Source organism: Cheilinus undulatus, linkage group 1 (assembly GCF_018320785.1).
Source record: "Cheilinus undulatus linkage group 1, ASM1832078v1, whole genome shotgun sequence".
NCBI lineage: Eukaryota > Metazoa > Chordata > Actinopteri > Labriformes > Labridae > Cheilinus > Cheilinus undulatus.
In genome coordinates, this window is record NC_054865.1 from 48,376,315 (window position 1) to 48,399,805 (window position 23,491).

General features: G+C 39.8%; 1 protein-coding gene across 1 annotated transcript in view; it reads left to right on the plus strand.

Moving 5' to 3' along the window:
* Window positions 1–23,491, plus strand: part of LOC121512191 (protein kinase C-binding protein NELL1-like) — a 419,636-nt gene that overhangs the window by 361,271 nt on the left and 34,874 nt on the right. Inside the window, exon 16 of the mRNA XM_041791349.1 lies at window positions 19,986–20,126. Coding sequence (XP_041647283.1) covers window positions 19,986–20,126 — 141 coding nt within the window. The remainder of the gene's footprint in view (window positions 1–19,985; window positions 20,127–23,491) is intronic.

A 23,491-nucleotide genomic window follows, 5' to 3' on the forward strand; every position in this document is an offset into this window, starting at 1 on the left:
AGCCTTTTCTCTTTTCCACTTATTTGGGGCCGAGTCGCGATGGCAGCGGGCTAAGGAAGTCAAGCCAGACATTCTTCTTCACAGGGAAACTTTCCATCTCCTTCTGGGGGATCCCGAGGCATTCAAAGACCAGACAGGATATATAATCCCTCCAGCACATTCTAAATCTACCCCAGAAGACCTCCAAAGGGAGGTGCCCAGGAGACTTCCTGGTCCAATGCAGACCACTAAGCTCCTATTAATGTGAAGGAGCAGCAGTTAGAGAGCCATATGTGACCAATAACCTGGATTTAACAGCAGCAGAAAGCATACATCAGAAACTCTGCTTCAAGTATGCACAAAACAGGACAATAGAAAGCAAACAGAGAGTAAACCAGAGTAATTGTTACCCTAATATTAGAATCAGCTTGACACATATATTACACATAACGGCCATGAAATGACTGCAGAAATATGTTTGTTTGTCTTTGTGTAAGTTGTTACAATAAAAAATAATGATAGCAATGAGATTTTCCTTACACGCATGCAGTCAGTGGCACAATAAACACCTATGTTTAACTTGTATTAGTTCCAGCAGCATATTAGCTGCTACCATAACTTAGCAGCTTACAACAGCTAAATACCATCCACCACTGAAAACACCAAGGAATCTGAACAAATAACTAACCAGTGCTTCAATGACTAGACAATACGTTAACCCGCCGCGCTACAAATGAAAATTGAGTCTTACCCTCAGTTGTCCTCATAAACTGATGATCTCAACTGTAACCTCAACTCAAACACTAAAATCCAATTATTTAGAGCAGTCCCGAAGACAAAGCGTCCACTGTAGATAGTTAAGTCCAGTCCTACTCTCATCGATCACTCTTTCCACACTGCTGCTGGTTAGCCAGTACGCCCCAAGCATGAACACCCAGCTACGAGGGATAGTGCTCTCATCATTAGCCCAAAGTGGTCCATGCCATTCTGCATGACCTGATTCTGCATTTAATTTGGTTCTACTTCATCTGAGTATTGGTCATAGGTAGATGCACCCACTTATCGAAGTCCACAACAACTCTGCTTGGCGTTGGCCTGTCAATGTCTTGTTGGCTGCATCGGTGTTGATACTGCTCAGGTATTTGCAGTTCTGATGATTTTTTTTAACTCTTATTTTACCAGGAAAACCTCATTTTGACAGTTAATGTTTTTAATTGACCAGACTTCTGCCTCTGAAACTGGCCAAAGACTCAGTCACCAATTTCTTTGTTTGGGCATGAAATTAAACCAGATAAACAGTTAACTTAATCAAATATCCAGGAAGGCAATCTTTTCTGAATGCTATTAGCTAATTTATTGGAAGCTGTGTATTGTCTATAGATTATTTGGACCCAGCTTTTCTCTACATACATGTTCATGCCTACGCATTTGAAGTGTTGAGACTATCAGTTGCAATCGGCATACAACACATTTAATGGGAGTCAGCAATTAACTAATGAACCACTGCAAATATTAATCAATTTATTAATAGTTCACTGTTTTGATATCTGGAAATAATCTTTAAGCCAACATTACATTTCACTGCCTTTAGTTGGAGCAGACAATATAAATATGTCTTTACATTAAACTTTGATGCCTTTCAAAATGCAGGATAGGATTATAATCGCTGCATTACCTCTGTAAAAATGATCCTGTTGAATATCTTTAAACCTTTTAAAGGGGCTAAAAGGAGGAAAAGGAAAAGTGCTTAAGTGTGAAGCAGATAAGGAGGGAAATTTGATCGAGCACACCATCTCACTAATGAGGCTCCTCCCTGGAACCCTCCGGCTGCTGCCTGAGGCGGCTGCAGATGTGATGCAGAGCAAAATCCCTCTGTCTTACTGTGTCAAAATCTGTGTCTGTCTCTTGATGTCAGATTATTTCTCTCTGCATGCAGATTTCATTTGCAGAAACTGTTCTCTTTCATACTGTATGTTTATAACTGAGCCATATCTATTTGCACTTTTGTAAGGTGACCATGAGTGTCATGAAAGGCACCCTTATAATAAAATGTATTATTATTATTATTATTATTATTATTATTATTATTATATCTATTTGGTTCCATGCATTTATGAGAAATGATACAGATATTATAGGAACACAATCCTCTGTTTTTTAGTACTGAAACTGCATGTGCTTCAATAACTAGAACAACCAGTAAATAGAATATTATAGAGAGAAGCTAAGTAATCCAGGTGTTTGAGGCTTCATAAGTGTATGTCATTGTGACAGCTCCATACTTGTGTAGTGTCTGCATTGCTCTGCAATACTAGATTCATTTCATACAGAGTAAAATATTTCAGAACTTTTTAAATTTTAATCTTGATAATTACTCCGCTTTCCACATTGTTATGCAAATGACATTTTTCTCTTATTTTCCTAAATATTTATGCAAATGACAGTCAGAATATTTTTCATGTCATCAGCCATTAAAGCATAATTCAAATGTTTTGAACAAACTTCATAATGATAACCATTATTTGAAAAAAAAAAATAAAACCTCAAAATGCACTGTTCCTCATCATTATGCCAAACAGAGTTTTAAAAGATTTTATAGGTTGTAATGAACTGAAAATGGTTATTCATTGAATTTGCAGCATTAGGAGGTCATATTTACTGAAATCAAAAGCTATTTCAATCAAAAACATCATAAACACAGTGTTATAAATGGAAAACATTCTGAACTTTAGGTCAGGTGTGTTTGTTAAGGAGAAGGTGATGGGTCCTAATTGAAGGCATTTCAATGGACTGGCCAGCTGGGTCTGCTGCCCAGGGCCTCTACCTTTCAGTCTTCTATGGGGGGCCCTTTAACTGTGCTTGGCTGTTAGCACCTGTGTTTGTGAATAGATGGAGTAAACATGCCCCTGTCCCAACTTTTTGGAAATGAGTTGCATGCATCAAAGTCAGAGGGAGTGTATATTTTCATAAAAGTGTATCAGTTTCAAAATGAAATGTCTTGTCTTTGTGCTGAATTCCATTAGATATCGGTTGAAAAGAATCTGCAAATCACTGTATTTTGTTTTCATTTACATTTGACACAACATCCCAACTTTTTGGGAATTGAGCTTGCACATTTAAAGCCATTCTCACTCTAATACATGGACTAAACATACTGGCTGTTTTGTCAGTATAAGGCAGTAACACTGAAGTTCTTGGCTTACAACTGCTTCCTCCATGTCCTACAGTTCTGTTGAGGATGTTGAGTTACAGCTGAAGACTTGCCAGAGGCATCTTTTACGAGCTCTACAGAAGCTTCTTGTTTTAACTTCATGTGTGACATGTTCTCTGTGTTTTTCTTTCAACCTACCTCTACATCTGTCACTCTTTCTTTCTCCGTCTGCCTGTCTGTCTGTTTTTGTATCTCCTGTTCACTTGTCTCCATCTCCCGTCTCCCTCTTCCATCCCCCCTTCCTCCCTGCTGCTGGTCTCTCCTGTGTAATAAACCACATCACTGCTCCACCAGTTTCCCTCCCCTGAGGTTCATGTGTAGCTCTATGGGAGGTTAAGAGCATCTAAATATAAAGCCGATGGGAACTAAGTCGATCTTCTCCCACGTTGATCTGTTCTTTTAGGTATCCTCTGTTTCTCAGGTGGGCTTGCCTTGCAGCCACACATCAGCTGTTAGATCCTGGGGATTTTTTTTCTGAGATATTTTTCTCCAAAGGATCAAAAACAGAACAGTTGGCCCAGTGATGAACTCAGCGTGAAATAAAGTCTCTGTCAAAGTTGCCCATGTATGCTCAATACTGCACAGCTGAGCATGTGGTAGGGTTAGATGTCAACACAAACTGGCACAAGTTTCCCTCAGTGAGACTCTTCAGTATATGTTAGAACATAGACAGTAACAGCAGTGATGGTACAGCATGAATCAGAGTTTTGATGTGCAGCCAAACTGCCGCATACGTACCAGCCTTTCACTGCCAAGTTCATCATGTAACAGTGCCAAACAAGATGTAACGAACATGAGCAGCTTCCAAGAAGACTGGGCTCAGCTTTATTATTTGTTTAAGTTAGTTTTAGGCTTCTGTGGAGGCAGAGGTATACAGCACTCATAATGTGTGGGGATGCACCAGTTGTGAAAACTAGATATTAAAAATAACAATTTAGCCAATAAGCAAACCGACACCGTTTTTTATTGGTGTTAACATCCCATTCAGAACATCCAAACAGATGTTAAACCAATGCATCTGTCTATTCCTAATATATCATATTGTATTGCATCACATCACATTGTTGTACAGTGTTGTGTTGCATAATATTGTCTCATCTCGTCTTACATCCCACAATCTCTCATTTTATCACCTTGTCTTGTATTGTTTTGCATCAAATTATCTAATATAGTTTTGTCATATTGTATTGTATTGTGTTATTTCAGCCATAAAGTATCACAGGTGACTGGCACATTAGCTTGAGTCCATAGAGAAGAAAGACAACAAACAGCAGAGCAGTTCAGATAATGACATCTATAGATGTGTGGAGGTAGTGTTGCAGTACTCGAGAAAGGTCTTGGTCCTGCGATCAGTCTCAAGACTGCATTTTGAATGTCTTGGTCTTGTCTCGAACTGGCCAGACTCGGGATTTTCCATCAAGACCGGTCGACACCAGCACTGATCTGCTATTCTTCAACTTCATTATTGTGATAAGGAGTAGCACTTGCTAAAACAAAAAATAGCTACACCTGCAAAAACTCAGACATCAGTCCATCTTATTTATAGTCAGAAATCTCTCTGAACACTTACTTCACCTGACAAATCTTGATAAACATCTCATTTTCAGATATTTAAAATAACTCTGGACTTGTCAGTGGGTTTTAAATACATACAAGGATTAATTTTTTACAAGAAGTTAGTGACACAAATTTGTTAGGATTTGAGATTTTTGCATGTTGTGCTTTGAAACAGTTGCAGAAACCTTGTTTCTATCTGTCAAATGTATTAAAAAGAAAACTAAGATTAAAGAGCAATGCTCTTTAATTGTTCAAACTTGGCATGGTTTTTTAAAAATTGATTTTTATGGTCTTGGTCTTGTCTCAGTCTCGGCTTGTCTCGGTCTTGGTCTTGACCCCCAAAAGTCTTGGTCTTGTCTTGGTCTTGGTGCACTCTGGTCTCGGGGAACTCTTGGTCTCAGATAGTGAGGTCTGAAGTACAACACTAACCTGACATGCCGGGTGGATTTGTTTCACACATCCATCTGGGAAAGCTTCAATAGGAAATGTTTGAGAAAAGGCAGAGGCTTTGAGAAAAACTCAGAGTGTAATTGGATGAACGTTCTGTCTGTCACATCTCTACGGGCAAATCAGAGCAACAAAATATGTGACGGAGCAGCTATCGAGCTGCGCGTGTGCAGCTACCGAGGAATAGCGTGAACCATGGCGACTATTGACATGTAAGTACACGACTTTTGTCACTTTTGAAAAGAAAACAACTCACTGCTGTTCTTTGTTCTCCTTTTAACGAAGAAATTTCATCAAGTCTAATAGAACTGGCACTTCAGCAGCATCCACGCTAAGCTCTTCCGCCATAATTGCACTTTTCAAAGATCTGCAATGGCAGCAACACAAAGCTAGAAGCTAGAGTCCCAGTGAGGCAAAAGATAACCCGAATGAACCCGACAACTACCAAGCCGCCAAAACTCACTTTCAACAACAGCTGAGATGAATACGCTGGTGGCAGCAGTGTGCCTATTAAATGTATTCAACCCCTTTGGTTAACCCTTTATTGATTTTATAAATCAACCATAGTCGATTTAATTTGGCTTTTTTATTTTAAAAATCTCAATGTCAAACTGAAGACAGATTTCTGCAAAGTACTGTTAATTAAACAAAACTATGTAATGTAAAATAAGAGACTGCATAAATAATCACCCCTTTTAAAGTGACTGATCTAATTAAACAGAGGCCCAGCCAGTTGGTGCAATAAGTAAAAGCGGGATCACCTGAGTGCAGTGAATGTGTCTCAAGTGATTGTAGTATAAAGACATCATGTGTCTGGAAGGTCCAGTCAGTGGAGGATCAGTAGTTCCTAGCCACCGTAACCCCATGCAGTCAAAAGAACACTCCAAGCAATGGAGGAACATGGCACATTAATCTAGATCTGGCTGTCCTCACAAAGTGAGTGACCATGCAAGAAGAAGACTAGTGGGAGAGGCTACCAAGACACCTATGACTACTCTGACGGAGTTACAAGCTTCAGCAGCTGAGATGGGTGAGATTCTAGATACAACAACTGTTGTCCGGGTTCTTCACCAAACACTGCACATCAACAACACACAATCCACTCTGAAGCACGGTGGTGGCAGCAGTGGTTTAAAGAAAATGAGGTGAATGTTCTGGAGGGGCAGAGTCAAAGCCTAGACCTCAGTCAAAAAGAAAATTGCAGTGTCCACATGTGCAATCCTGATTAAGATCTTTCCACACAGACAGAGCTGTGATTGCAGCCAAAGGTGAATCTACTAAATACTGACTTGAAGGGGGTGAATGTTTATGCAGTCACTTAAAATTACATGTTTTTATTTTATTGATATTACCTTGTAGAAATCTGTGTTCACTCTGACAATAAAGAGTTTTTCTGTTAAAAACAAAAAAAAAAAAGCAAAATTATATCAATCATGATTAATTTATAAAATCTCAGGAGGTGCTCTGACCAAGACTGAGATAAGCTTATAAGTTATTTTCAGATTAATGGAGACATTTTAGTGAACACTTTCTGCATATCTCACTCTTAAAGCCAGAGTTATATGACTCTTGAGTTAACATCTTGCCTTTGGTGAGTGCTTTGCTGCAGTATCCTTTAAATGCTCTAATCTCTTTCATCCTCTTAGAAACTCCATCATATTTTTAACAAGTGATTTAACCATGCAGAAATTCTTTTAAATTTGCAGTCATGAGAGGTAAATGAGAATTAGCAATGATATCAGTAGTATTAGCAGCTCTGAGATGTGTTCATTAGTGCTTAGCTGTGGTCTGTGGTCATTGTAGTGATCCCTTAATCCAACAGGCTGTTAATTTTATGCCCATTTACTCGTCACAGACTATCAGGTAGCAACAAACACAAACTCTGGTAGCATTTTTATCCTATCTGAGGACACATTACTGTAAATAGCCCATGTAACATTTTTCATGATAGCTGTTTCAGTAGGTTAGTAGGGCCGAGATAAGTGTAATTATGTAAAGCTCAGTGGGCCAGAGGATTCTCCAGAGAGCTCGGGGATTATTTTAACTTTATGTGTGGATTAGTTCCCGTTTCCTCGCTGAGCTAAACCTCACAGCTCCTCTTAGTTTGGGCTGTCAAAACGTCTTCATGTCCCTCCGCTGGGAGAAATCTAAAGGCAGGATGAAGAAAAACCCTGCAGAAAGTGCTAAATGTTCTCGTTTGCATTGTAATGGAGGGAAATGGGAATTGCTGTTTTCTCTCCTGCTGCTATAACAAAGATTGATGGAGTCTGTGCATGTGTGTACTCATGTTTATTGTTCATAATGCCGCAGGAAGGTCACCTGTCCACTTCACTGCCTCAGAGGAAGAGAATAGGAAGCTGGAACATACCCTCGTACACACTCTTCAGATAACACAAAAGCTTTATACATCTATTGAGCTGCAGGAATTATTGACTGCGTAGGAATGAAATAAGCTTTTATTACGTCTAAATAAAAAGGCCTTACAAGGCAGGTGATGAATGGGGTTTTAAATAACATGTGCTCTCCATTAAAGAGGTTCACAGTCACTGAAATTGGATATTTGTGTGCTTGCATTTGGCGCTGCAGATGATCTCAGGACTCAGAACAAATCTTTTCTCAGACTGCGTGGCAGCACAGGGTACCCTGGTTTCCTCCCAAAGCCTAAACCAGGCTCACACAGTTGTTTTGGGAAATTTTCAGTACATTTTTCCCATCCAAAATTTTAGCATGATAAAAAATAAAATCGATCTCATGTTGTTCTAAGCGTGATTTGCCCATGTACCTATTATGTGTATATTAACCATGGAAGTGTTACAGATAAGGACAAACGTGTTCTCACAGCCACCTAACAGAGACTGTGCTAAAGAGTTGCTCTCCATCTGTCCAACCTGGCACAGATGGAGCATTATGAAGCTCTTTGTCAGGATGGAGAGATCAAGTGTGGTTTTAAAGGAGTGACAGAGCCACAGACTTACCCCGACTGCTTTTTTTATCTCTGTATAAAACATTTGCCATATTCTACTGTATTTAAAACATTACAGACTGCATGTGCAAGGTTGGGATGTAAAGTTTTATGGATCCAAAAAAATCTGAATACAACAGACCCAGTGTGCAAAACCCTTACCCCTGAATTTACACATACTTTGCCTGCGCCATGATTGTGGTGGCAAGGAGGCTCCCTCGTCCACTGCATCCATCTCTGGAGCACAGCGTAGCGGCTCAGAGCAGCTGGAGACTTTTTTGTTTCTCTCATGGGTGAGTACAGTGGTGTGAATGGTGACGGCGTAGAAGCTGTGGAGCAGTTCACCTACCTCGGCAGCATAATCCATCAATCCACTGACTGGGAGGCTTAGATCAACAGCAGACATTGGCTCATGCATGTGCCGATGGGTTTGCTTAGCAAGAAGGTCTGGCGCTGCTGGTATCTGAGCATGTGGACAAAAGTCAGACTCTTTCAATCCTTGTTCCTGCCAGTCTGTCTATACTCTTGTGAGGCCTGGACGCTGACTCATGGCCAGAGGCGTACTCCTTTGTGTACATTTTTGGCTATCACTGGCAAGACTGTATGTTTAATGCTGATGTACACAGGAGAGCCCAGTGTGAAGGGTCACCTAGGAAGACACCTGGAGAGATAAGGCACTGGCCTGGCACTGGCCTGGATGATAGCCATCAGGAGGTCAGAATGGGACGTGGCCATGGTTGATGCAGCAAAGTAATTGCTTGGAATTGCCTGGTATTGGTTAAGGATTTATTTGTTGCTATAACATCTACCTCACTCAGAGACAGCAGCAGTGTCCTTGATGTGGAAATGTCCATGCTGTTCCTCTGCAATGAGTGTGTCATTTTCAGAGCTTTGTCACCAACCAATCTTCATCCTGGGAGGAATTTTTCAAAGGTGTGTCACCTAGAACATTATTCAAGTGTGTATGGAAGGTCAAAACACAAAGAAAATCATCTGTAACTACCAACTACCCATCTGAAATTGCTTGTAGATGTGAATGTGAACATGGCTGCTCGCTTGTCTCTGTATATGAGCCCTGTCGTTGCACCAAACAAAGACTGAAGCATTTGAATGAAAAAGAGATGAAGATAAAAACAGAGTTAGGATACGGGTGGAAGGATTTAATATTTCATTCATGAATGCATTTGAGTTTTTATATGGATGCAGTTACTTTGGAGCATCTTGTACATGCAGTTTAACCAGTTGAAGCCGTCTTCTGTTTACACCACAGGGTCTTGATGCGATTACAAATAGGACTGTCAGTGTTAACACATTAGTTGCAATGCAGTTAAGGTCTAAAATGAATAAAATAACACTTTTTAATGAAGTTCCCACCTAGGATTAAGTCTTACCACATGGTGCATGTAAATCCATGTTAATGCAAAGAATTAATTGAGATTTTTAAACCTCAACTTGTCAGGATTGTTGTGCATGCACTCTGCCTACATTGCTCACCAGTTAAAGTTTAAACCCCAATCACCAAATGAAATTGTGCATTAGAGACACCAAGAAACAACTGTCCTTGTCAGTGGTTTAAAACTACTGCTCCAGTGTCAAAACAAGAGAAATCATGTAACTAAAATACACTGCTTTGTTTCATCTAATTAAAGAAGTAAATAAGGAAAAGCCAAGGACACGTGAGAAAAGGAACAGCTGGAGAATAAATGTTTGAAATCACAGGGACAAGAAAATGAGCATTTGTGCACTATAAGAGATGAAATGCTGTGTCTCATGTACCTCACAAAAAAAGTGGCAGCAGCGCTCTGAAGTTGCAGTTAAAAACATCTTAGGATGAGTCACTTTTCATAAATTATGGGCAGATTTGGAAAGAGCTAGATTATTGTTATTAGTAGAGCTGGCAGCACTGTCGCCTGAGGTTCGTGTGCTGCGGATGTTCAAACTGGCTATTATTGCTTCTCTTCCATACAAAGCTCTTTTTTCACAGTAAATGTGGAAATATAGGTTTGTTTCTGCAAAACAGGATACTTATGTGTCTGCATTCTGAGGAACTGCAGCAGAACTTGGAGTCCTAAAGTTTTTCTTTTGTTTATTTTTTTACTTTTATTGCACATATAAACATTAAAAGAAGGGGAAAACGGAGTAGAAAAAGAAATACATGGACACTGGACATTGTCCTTCAGGATTTTCTGATAGAGAGAAGAATTCATGGTTCCATTAATTATGGAAAGTCATCATGGTTCTGAAGCAGCAGAGCAGCCCCAGACCGTCACCACCATGTTTGATTGTTGGTATGATGTTCTTTTGATGAAATGCTGAGTTAATTGTGCTCCAGATGTAACTTCTAAAAAGTTCAACTTTTGTCTGGTCAGTCCACAGGATATTTTCCCAAAAGTCTTGGACATCATCAAGATGTTTTTTGTGAGATGAGCCTTTGTGTTCGTTTCGGTCAGCAGTGGTTTTGGCCTCAGAACTCTCCCATTAATGCCATTGTCGCCTTGTCTTTTTCTTATTGTTGAATCATGAACACTGACCTCAACTGAGTCAAGTTGGGCCTGCAGGTCTTTAGATGTTCTGGGTTCTTTTTGGACCTCCTGGATGATTTGTCATTGCACTCTTGGAGTCATTGTGGTAGGCTTGCCACTCCTGGGAAGGTTTGCCACTAGGGGTGTGACGAGACGCTTATCTCACGAGACGAGACGAGACAAGATTTGGGACCACGAGACACGAGAAGAGACGAGATTTCACACTTTTTTTTAATTTTGAAAAAAAAAATACATGGGTGGATAATATGTCCATTATACAACTGAAAGTCATAATTGCAACGCATTCAGGTCTTTTTAAAAAAAGTTTGAATTAAGTACTGAATAGGCTATCAGTGCTTCCAAAGAGTATGTTTTTTCTAACTTTGACTCAAACTGTAACCTTTCATTTTAACAGTCTACAAAATCTTTAATTTACTACATTATGCACTCATCTACAATTACAATAACTATTTTTAGTGTTATACTTAATTATATATATAATAAAAGCATTTAGATTATTTTAACAGTACTTTAAGCACTGTTTACAACAGACAAATATAAAGAGCTGCATCAGTAAAATCAAACTGTTTTTCATCCTCTTTAAGGACATCCATATTTAAAACACTCAAAACAAATCTTTAAGTCAATAACATGTTGTAATTTAAAGAAATATATTATTTTATCATTTTGTGTTTTTTTTTCTCATATGAGCTTTAACAGTGTTGGACACAACGCACAGATGAGCGTGTGTTTTAATGTGTGTGCGTTGGTGACAGTTTGTGTCTCTGTCTGCTGTCATACAACAAACAGGGTGCATTTAACTGAAGCTCTCACTTCGCTTTTTGGAGCTAACAGTGGACTCTGTGGCGCTCAAACAGAGTTAGTTTTGCTAAGTTTACTGCTGCAGTATGCAGACCCGTTACGCTACACATGTTAAGCTTCTGACTGATGATACGCACAGCCAACAGTTGATGGATGTGTGATGACAGATGGTGAGACAAGAGGGAGACATGAAGAAGCCGCGACTCAAAGTTACAAAGTCACAAATAGTGGCACTACGAGTGAGTCTGTGCGCATACACGAACTAAATAAACGCTGTATTCTCAGATTTCATCAATTCACACCATTATGATGATGCATAGGTGGATCATGTGCGGCCCAAATAACGGACACGAGGGGGTGGTTGGAGCGGTCATCTTAATGGATACCGGATCAGCTCCGTTCTCATTTGCTCTCTCACCAACAGTTTTCTAGTGTCCAGGACATGTTTTTAATCTTTTATAACTTCCAGTTTGGTATTGTTTTCTGTAAGGAGAGCTGCTGCTCCAAGTGTCTGCGCAGTATTGATCTCGCAAGGTTGATTTTTCTTCAACGAGAAATCTCGTGGCACGAGATCTCGTCACACCCCTATTTATCACTGTTCAAAGTTTTCTCCATTTGTGGCTAACAGCTCTCACCATGGTTCTCTGGAGTCCAAAAGCCTAGACATGTCTTTGTAACCCTGTCCAGACTGATAGATGTCAATGACTGTTTCTCATCTGTTCTTGAATTTCTTTCGATGATGCCATGATGTGTTGCTTTTGTGGATCTTTTACTCCACTTTGTCAGAGAGGTTCTATTTAAGTGATTTTTGGATTCAGCAGGTCAGGCAGTAATCAGGCCCGGGTGTGTCTTGTGATTGAAGTGTACTAAATGTAATTGTCAAAGATAATATTAGATGTTGACTTACATTTCCATGACCCTCCTTGCATCTACCGGAAACATCCTTGGGGCCAGGACCCCTAGTTTAAAAAACCTTCAGTCTAAGAGTTCTGGTGGTTTAACATTGCTTTAATGTTTATACAGAGAAATAAGAGAATAGCTGTTGACACAACAAGCTTGAAAAGGCACTATAAAAACTAAATCACAGCTCGTGGTATTTACAGTCAAACTTTCTGAATTGCAAGTAAAGAAATGCCGATCAAAGCAGGACACTTTAACTGTGGAACAGCTGGAGGAGTCTCTGGAGGCAGATGTAAAAAGCATGGTGTGGTAATGGTGGACCAAGCACATTGCCTCAATCAGGATCAATCTAGAGTGATATTTGGATTTAATTAGAGCCACCAGCATGTGTTGATAACAGTAATTTAAACAATGATAATGCATTTTTATTGCTGGGCCCTGTCGAGACAGACAGCTCTGTATTCAAAAGAAAAAAACATCGGGTACAGCTGTTAGCCGTCTCTGTGAGGTGACCTCTTGAGTGTTATATTGAAGGGTCAAATAAAGACACTCAGCTTTCCCTTTATTTGCACATTGCTAACAGCTTTGCAATCATGAAATGTTAAATGAATAAAACATGACAATTATTTTGCAAGTGTGTTCATCTTAGTTCATTGAATTGCTAATTTGAGATGCTGAATGCATTTTCTCTTTGCTGTCGTTCCTCTAAAAACAAGTTAAATTCAATGTATTATCAGATCTTATCACCATGTTTGAGTACTCTCAGCTGAACTTGTTTTCTTTGTCTTTAACAATAAAAATTTATCTTTGGTGAAAACATGACTATCAGTGTTTAAACCATCATGCACCTTTGATTTAATTACCAGAGCTGAATGCAGTAACGTTCTGTGGGTTGTACCTCAATCATTTGTTTTTGAATAAACCTAAGATAACATGTTTGACTAAAACTACTAAGAGCTAGAACAACTGGCCTGCAGTTTTATGATTACCAGACAGTGAAAGTACAGTAGTGGGTCAAGAAAAAGGGCTTCAGTGGGAATGTAGTTCATAGAAATCTTATAAACAAGGGCTGACCATGAGGCTCTGTGACCTTGACCCCAATAATCTTGAAGAGTAACATCTTTCCCATCAAGAAACGCTCTCAGTGCCGTTCTTTGCTCTTCTTTCACTAAAATAATAATCCAGTTCTGATTCTTATCACAGCTTTCAGAGGCCTGGGGGGCAATGTAAGCTCAAGACAGTAGCATCTACCAATAAACACTACCTTTGCAGCAACACTGGGCAGTTTATTTCTCCATTTCTTCAAAAAGATGCATGTTAACATCGCCTCACAGAAAAACTGAGATTTAGATGTAAACTGTAAATTCTGTCAATTTGGACCTTCATACAGCACCCATGAATCCTTTTTTAAAATCTTAGAGCTTTTATTCAGCGATGTTTTTTGTATAACTACAGTAGAGGAGAATCTGTCTCCCTACATCTCCAACAGGATGAAAGTCTGAGAAAGTATGGGCAGTTTGTAGTATTATCTGTGTTTTTGATCAATAGTGCTGCTGTTTTGGAAGTTAAGGGCAAGAAATTCTTTGTCATCAAGTATAGGTGAGAGATAATTATTTGGCTAGCACATGGTAACGATTGTATCAGGATCACTGTCAGCTGTAAGTCAGTGTTCTGTTGCTGTCATGTTAGTTAAAGGCAGTGAGAGCTTTCATTTTAACATAATATCTAATGTCAGGATTAGGGGAAGTCTGCTGGTCCTACTGTCTATTGTAACCTAGGACTGCTTTAACCTTGCAAAGCAGATGGATACGCCCATTTCTGTGTTTTTCCACTGGCGAATCCTTCTTGCAAAGCTCCCATCTGAACCATTTGGGCCCGGTTAGAAAGTGACAGGACCAACCAGCGACGAGGGGCAGTACTTTCAGGTGCAGCAGTCATGATGTAAACAAGCAGCAGCAAGAGCTGGTGCAGTTATGGAGGAAGAGATTAGCGTGGATGCTGCTAAAGCACCAGTTTTATCAGAACCTGACGACATTTCTTTGTTAAAAGAAGAACAAAGAACAGCAGTGAGTTGTTTTCTTTTCAAAAACGACAAAAGTTGAGTACTTGCATGTCTATAGTCGCCATGTTTCACATTATTCCTTAGTAGCTGCGCACGTGCAGCTTCATAGCACCTACGTCACATATTTTGTTGTTGTTATTGGCCCGTAGAGATGTGACAGACAGAACGTTCACCCAATCATACTCCTAGTTTTTTCAAAGCCTCTGCTTTTTCTTACACATTTCCTATTGAAGCTTTCCCAGATGGATGTATGAAACAAATCCATCTGGCGTGTCAGGTTAGGACTGCTTAGCTTTTTCCTCAAAAGGGGATCACAGTGACCAGCATCTCTTGTGGCTAAAAGCTTGCTACTGTCAAGAACCTGATCCAGCCTTACTTCTAAAATGCTCCCCCATTTCCACAGGGTTGGGGCGCTGTGAAAAATATCACTAAAAACAGAATTCAGGGATTTTTTTAGGAAACCTGTATTTTGTTCACATTAGAACATACACAACATATCAGAGGTTGACACTGAGACAATTACTGATTGATACTGAAAAATGTAAGCTCAATTATAATTTAATGGCAGCAACGCATCTCAAAAAAGTAGGGACAGGGCAACAAAAGGCTGGAAAAGTAAGTGGTACCAATGAACAAAGCTGGAGGTGCATTTAGGAATGATATAGGTTAACTGGTAACAGGTCAGTAACATGACTGGGTGTGAAGGAGCATTCCTGAGAGGCAGGCTCTAAGAAGTAAAGTTGAGCAGAGGCTCACCAATCTGCGAAAAAATTCCTGAAATTGCAGGATGATTTTAGAAAAATTATTCTCAGTGTAAAATGTGAAGACTCTGAGTATCCCACCATCTACAGTCCATAATATTATCAGAAGATTCAGACAATGTTATATTGGATGCTGGTGATCTTAAGGCCTTGAGGCGGCACTGCATTTAAAACAGGCATGAATCTGCACTTGAAATGACAGCATGGCCTCTGTACACTTCCAGAAATGATTGTCTGTCATAACAGTTGGCCATGCCAATCACAGATGCAAGTTAAAGCTGTAAAGAAAAGTCATATGTGAACATGTTCCAGAAATGCCACCATCTTCTCTGGGCCAAAGCTCATTTAAAATGGGCTGCGGCAATGTGGAACACTGTTCTGTGGCCAAATTAATCAAAATTGAAAATTCTTTTTAGGAAAACACAGGTGGCATGTTCTGCTGACCAAAGAGAAGAGGAGCCACCCAGCTTGTTGTCAGCGCACTCTTCAAAAGCCTGCATCTCTAATGGTATAGGGTTGCATTAGTGCCTATGGGGGCTGCTTACACATCTGGAAAGGCACTATCAATGCTGAAAAGTAGAGGGAGGTTTTAGAGCAACATAAGCTCCCATCCAGACAATTTCTCTATCAGGGAAGGCATTGCATATTTCAGCAAGACAATGCAAAACCACATAATGCATCAATCACAACAGCATGGCTTCCTTCACATTAGAGAAGTCTCGGTTCTGAACTGGCCGGCCTGCAGTCCAGACCTCTCACCAATACAAAACATTTGGCACATAATTCAGCGAAAAATCTGGCAACGACCCAGGGCTGTTGAACTGCTAGAATCTAACATCAGACAAAGATGGGACAACATTCCTCTCCTAAAACACCATCAGCTGGTCTCCTCACTTCTCAGTCTTTTCAGACTTTTGTCGTTGTTAAAGAAGAGGGCATGGTACACAATGGTAAACATGGCGCTGCCCCTACTTTTTTCAGATGTGTTACTGCCATCAAATCAACTGTCCCTTTAAATAAGGATTAAACCATTAATGTGGTAAGATTATTCCTGTCAAATGAAATGGATTAGAATTTGAATAAAATAGTCAACTGAATGTAGCCTGAAGGACTGCCATCACTACTAGATTCCACCTTTAATGTACAGTTTAACCAGCCTCAGCATGTGGTTGTACGTTCCCTGGTGCACACACAAACACACACTGAGCTCTGCTCTTTTGTGAAGGGTTAGCTGCTCTCAGCCACCAGTCACCTCTAATCTCAGTGTGTTTCAGTGGGATGTCAGACGGGGGAATCTTGTGGTGTAGCTCTGACCTAAGATGCTGACAGAGGGCAGGCCTCCCTGCAGCTGTCACGTCTGATTACCTACAGCACAGCAGGCTAACAGCACAACCACAACACACACTGCTAAACAGCTCCAGCTCAGCCCCTGTTTTATCTCTATAAAGATTAATGTGTGTGTCTGTGTGCACTATGTGTGTTTTTTTCTTAAGACAGGCCAAAGGTATCAACTGTGACTTTCACAGAGGGGCAGCACAGTGTTTATAGCATAAGATCAGAAGGTCACTTCTGTTCTTTTATACATGTGGACTCTTTTTGTAAATGATACTAGATGCTATGGGGAGTATTTTAAGGCCGTAACCTAATAACCTTGCAGGGTTTTGCAGTACTAGAAGCCAAAAGCAATGGCTGCCACTGATGTAGCGATTAGCTCAGATGTAGCTATAGTATAGCAGCAGTTTTATTAGAACTGAGTCAGTTTGCTTTATTAAAACAAGAACAAAGAGCCACACTGAAAGCTTTTCTTGCCAACAAGTTGGAAGCATTGCATTGTCTGAAATGTCTTGCTATGCTAAAGCTAGAGATTGCCCTTCACATTATCCCTTCATGAACACGTTTCTGAAGGCTCCACAGTCCAATGTCGGTGTGTTTTACACCACTCCATCTGACACTTGACATTGGTAATGAAAGGCTTGCATGCAGCTGCTCGGCCATAGAAACCCATTCCACGAAGCTCCCGCCGCACAGTTTTAGTACTTACATTAATCCCAGTGGAGGTTCAGAACTCATCATATATGGAATCGGCAGAGCGTTGGCAACTTTTACACACCATGCGCTCTAGCAGTAATGACCCTGCTCTTTGAGTTCACAGGGTCTTCTGCGTTGTAGATGAGTTGGTGTTGTTTCTAAATGCTTCCACTTTCTAGTTGACAGTTGACAGTGGAATATCCAGCAGGGATGAAATTTCACTAACTGTTTTATTGCAAAGGTGGCTTGCATCACAGTAGCAAGCTTGGACTCACTGAGCTCTTCAGAACGACCCATTTTGTATCAAAAATGAATACTCCATGGGTAGATGCTTGATTTTATACACCTGTGGCAACAGGTCTGACTGAAACGTCTGAATTTAGTTATTTACAGGTGTGGCCAAATAGTTTTTTGTCTGTGAAGAGTATATTTTATTTGAGTGTTGATCTTGTAGTGTTGGAGTTATTTGACAGTGTTGATCCACCAGTGTTAGTTCAACACTGAGAGTTAGTTGGTCTGAGCTCTGCCCACTGTGATTTCAAATCTCTGGAGTAGATTTACCCATCATGCCCTTGGTCAGAGTGTTTAGATGTGTTTAGTTGTGTTTGGATGTTGCCTGTTCACAGTGATCCGTGTTGCAGATCTTTTGCTCATAGATTGTTGTTGTTTTTGGTGTGAGACACATTTGCACCATGAGTGAAGTTATTCATTGAGTTAGAGTTCCCATTTCTGACTTTAGGTGTTTTTAAAGCAGTGGTTTCCAACCTTTTTTCTTTTTATGGCCCCACTACTCATACACTGCTTCTTAAAAAAATATCTATTATTAATCTATAAATCATTACAAAATTTTTTCAGGCCACCCTAGAAAAAGGTAATAATGAGGAGCAGTTTATAAAAAGAATAAATAAATAAGCTAATTCTCAGGTTTAAAAAGTCCCTGATTTACAATATTTTTTATATATATATATACTTTAGAAGTCTTAAATGTATGTGAACAAAAAAATAGATTTTTTTGAGATTAAAACTTTCAAAGTCAAAAACCAACCACTAGTTTCAGTGTGTTTTTTTTTTTTTTTTTTTTTTTGTGTAGATTTTTGTGCTTTACACTGTTATAAATTTACAATTTTAAAAACTTGAAATATTTTAGTTTCTTATGTCAAAATTTAGGACTTTTAAACTTGAAAGTTACAACTGTTTCTCATAATTTTCTAAATTTATAAACTTTGAAATTCTAAGGTTACTTTCTTGTAAATATAGGACTTCATAATCTCCAGAATTTTGACTTGTGTCTTTCATGAATTAAAAGTTTCTCTCTTTTTTCATCTTTAGGTTGGCCCTAATATGCCATCATACACTTTTTTTCTTATCATGATTTTTTATAAATATTTGCATCTAATTTTGAGATCAGAACAAACATGGTCTCACACCCCCCTCTGAGATCTTTGGCACCCCCTGGGGGTGCCTGGATCCTATGTTGGGTACCACTGTCCTACAGGATGCATAGAGCATTCGTGCATTGCCTTGCAATGAGATTGCCTCTGTTTTGTTCTAGCCAGAGGAGGGCCACCTTTGTTGAACAGCCAGGTTGGAGTTTTACTTTCTTGTTGTTCTTAGCAGCATATTTCAATGGACACTTCCTCAACTACACTCAGTAGTCAGTACTTAAAGTAAACCTTACATTGATTACTTTTACTTTTACTTGAGTAGATATATAGGTCAGTACTTTTATTTTTATTTCAGTAACTTTCAACCAGAGTAGCTTTACTTTTGCTGGAGTGCAATAGTCATGAACTTTTTCCACCTCTGAAACCTGGTATTCAAAGCAAGAGTAGCATTATTCTGTCAAAAAGCACAGTATAATCAAATCTTTCTAATCCTGCTTCACTTCTCTAAAGCTCTTATTTCTCAGTGACAGAAAAGTGGCCTTAAATAATCCCTCCTGCACGGCAAAATTGAATTTAATCCTGGTATATCTTGTTTTGATAGACATAAACTCATGCTGGTCTGCGGCTCAGTTATATAATAAAGGATTGGATTTAAAAGTCTGTCATGACAAGGACCGTCCTGGTTCAACTATAAATCAAGGGTTAAGGACTTCTGCTGTTAAAACTGTTGAAAATATTTATGGTGATGCAATTACTCTTAAATACATAATTTTAGCTATTTTTACACTTGAAAAATTGTACGTGTTGTACCTTTAAATCAAATACGCTTTGAAATAAAGTCACACACTACCGCCTTCTCTTTGCTGCATTTGTATCTGAGCTTTTGAAAGTAAAACTGAAGACCAGGCTTTAACCAAAAGCATGCTTGCACAGGTCTGGTGCACACATGTAGCCACACTCCCATCATGCATTATGGATAAGAAAGACCCACTCTCTGGAGGAGTACAAACCCCACTCCTGTGGGCTGGGCATGTGGATACAAGCCAGAGGGTGGAATGATTATGGAGACGAAATAGAGAAGTCACAAAGGAAACAACCATCAAATGGTGTGATTTGGAAAAGACTTAGATCCTTGCTGCTGCAGAGATGTTGGTGGTCCGGTGTGGGCAGCTGCTGACCCACTCTGCTGTTGTTGTGGGAGTTTGCTCTGATTGAATCCACCTCCATTGTTGCAGCGAGCTCAGATCAAAGAAAAGACAAAAAAGACACAAATGAGGTGAAGTTTCAGGTTCCCTCTTGTTGCCAGTAAAAACCATTTATACTGATTCAGTGTTTGTGTGTGTCCTCAGATATCGACGAGTGTGCAGAAGGCTTGATTGAGTGCCACAACCACTCCCGCTGTGTCAATCTGCCTGGCTGGTACCACTGTGAATGCAGAAGTGGTTTCCATGACAATGGCTCCTACCTGCTCGATGGGAGCTCCTGCATTGGTGAGCATACATCGAATTTAAAAACTTCCTCATCACTGCTTGAAATACCAGCTCCTCTACCTCTGCTGCACACTGCTGCTGCTCTTTCACACTTTTCTCCCTCTAACCGGGTTAAAGGACTCAGAAAGCCTGAATACTGTGACTGACCAGCTTTCTCTGCAAATCCTTGTCTTTGTCTCATTTTCAGGTGTATCTCTAAATATATGAATATCATGTAAGGGCTAATTTTCTTCATGTAATTTTCTTCAGAAAATCCAGCACCTTAAAATATTAGAATATTGTGGAAAAGTCCTATTTACAAAGGTTTCCAGAGCCTTTATTTTTTCATTCTGGTTCAGTACACACAATCACAATCATGGGGAAGACTGCTGACTTGACTACTGTCCAGAAGACAACCACTTAAACCCTTCACCAGGAGGGTAAGCCACAGAGGGTCACTGCTGCAAGGCCAGGCTGTTCTCAGAGGCTGTATCAAAGCCTATTAATGGAACGCTGACTGGAAGAGAAACATGTAATAAGAAAAGATGCACAAGCAGCAGGGATGAGCTCAGCCTTCAGAGGATGGTCAAACAAAGCAGACTGAAGAACTCATGGGAGCTTTACAAGGAGTGGACTGAGACTGGAGTCAGAGGATCAAGAGCCACCACACAGAAAGGTCCAGGAAATAGACCACAGTGTTGTGTTCTCAGTGTCGAACCACTCCTGAACCACAGACAACGTCATAAGCATGCCACGCGGACTAAGGAGAAAAAGAACTGGACCGTTGCTCAGTGGTCCAAAGTCCTGTTTTCAGATGAAAGTAAATTTTGCATTCCATCTGAAGATGAAGATTCCAGGACCTGGAGGAAGATCAGAGAGGCACAGAACAAGTGTTTTTAGGAACTGGTTACCATGGTATTACTGCACTTGATTGGCCGGCCAGTTGGTCTGACTTGAACCCCCGAGAGCAGTGATAATCAACGGGCTTCATAACACCACAGCAGTGCCACAGACTAATTGGCTCCATGCCAGCTCACATAGATGCAGTAATTTATGCAAATAGAGCTCTAACAGTTTATTGATTTCATAAATGAGCAAAATTTTCCTGAAGGTCAACATTTATGTATCATAAATCATTTTTTGTAGTGATGTTTTGTGATATTCTAATATCTTGAGATAGGGGTTTTTTGTCAGCAATAAACGGAAATTTGATTTTAAAAAAGTGTTGAAATATTTTAATTGGTATGAGATGCATCTAGAATTTATGAAAATGTAACTTTCTGAATTAAATCACAGGAAAAAATGAACTTTTACACAACATTTTAATCGTTTGAGATGCACCTGTAACCAACATGGTTATCCAACATGTAGATATGAGTACAGACTGCCATGCAACAACCAAGCTGGACATCTGCGATATTGCAAAAAATGAAGCCAATTTCAAAAGCAAGTAAAAATGAAATTCCTTAATTTAGGCTGCCTACGAAAGCCAAGTATCAGGATCCAAACTACAATGCCCTTTCTTACACCTCATGGCACATGTTTATAGCCTGGTTACAAAAAAAAAAAAAAAAAGTTTTGGCCTGATACATAGGGGTGGGGTGGTCTTATATCTTCTTCAATCTTGGGTCCTCAACCAGAGACCTGTGAGCTCAAGGGTTCTGCACTGTATCTTAGCTTTTCCTAGGACTGCACTCTTCTGGACAGAGATCTCAAATGATGTTCCTGGAATCTGTTGGAGCCGCTTTTTGAGTAATCATCATTCTCTGGGGTTTCAGTTTATAATCTTTGCCCTGGTCTATGAATGTTTTGTTCTAGTTGCCTGTTTGTCATTAATGGGAATGGCAATGTGGTACTAACAGTGTCCAAGCATGCAGACTATAGTCAGAGTCTTTCAGTCATCCCAGTCTTACTGTACTCTTGTGATGCTGGCTGGTGGCCAGAGGTGCCAGTTTGACTCCTTTGGGACAACTAATCTTCGGCACGTTTTTGGCTGTGTGTGCCGTGGAAGGGTCAGCCTGGAAAGATGGGGCATGGGACTGGCGCAGGCCTGGACGATGGCCATCAGTAAGCTGGAGTAGAACAGGACCAAGGTTGAGGCGGCGAAGGTCCAAACCAGCTATTGATACACATATTGGATCTTTAAATTCCAGCTGTATCTTTGTACTTTGTGTTTGTTTTTGCCATTTATAAAGCTTCTTTTTTCAACTCAGTGCAAAGGGGTTATAAATAAGGTTCAATCAGGAGCATGTGTTTGTTACGTGTCATCTAGAACACTAGCACCTCACCTGTGACACCTACGCAACACCTTAAAATCTAACACGGCAGTGTGAAACCCACATATGCGACCTTTAATGGGATATTTATGAGGGGCACACATGATCCTTGTGTTACTGGTATTTTTCATGTCGTGTTTCTGCTACAGACAGAAATGGAGATGCATGTGTGGATTTGTCAACACTGTGAACAAGTACAGAGCAGAAAGTACATCAAAAGTTCTAACTGTTCAATCAATTATTAACCAGCTTACCTCTGCTCTGTTTGTATGGATGACTAAACATTTGCCCTGCAGGCTTTATGAGCTGCAATACTTTCACAGTTAGTCAGAATATTAAGATGCACAGTCTGTTTACAGTATTACTACACCAATTTGCTTATAGCTCCTACATAATAACATGATTCTGATGATTTACAGCACACTTGCTAAGTAAATTATGAAGGCAGAATTGAAAACAAGCAGAAAGAAATCAATAAAATTTCAGCAGGGTTTACTCTGGGACAGATGCTGAAGCTCTGACTCCAACATTGAGATATTTTTACTGCCTCTACATCAGACTAAACATTCAAGAACAGCTCAGATCAACTTCATGAACCTCTTGTGCGGCCTACTGGAGCTTTCTCTTATAGGTTGAGAAGTCTGTTTGATCTGATTCTGCATTTTGTTAATCTTGAATGCATTCTACCCTATCTTTATATACAGTGTCTATAAAAGTAGTCACCCCCTTGGATGTTTTACCCTTTTATCGCTTTTCTAGATCAGTCATGGTCAGCTTTATTTTAGCTTTTTTGACAAAAAGAAACTACCAAATTACTCTTCAATATGAAATTGAAAACAGATTTCTAGAGTTATGTCAATGAAACAAAGTTATGTAAGGTAACATAAGTGACTGCATGAATATTCAAGTCAGTATTTAGTAGATGCACCTTTGGCTTCAATCACAGCACTGAGTCTGTGTGGAAAGGCTTGCACATCTGGACAAGCTCAAGCCCTGTCAGGTTGCAGGGGGAACGGGTATGGACAGCCCTTTTCATGTCCAACTACAAATTCCCCAGAACATTCACCATGTCTATACATAATGGTAGTGACTAGTAAACTCCCACTCTTG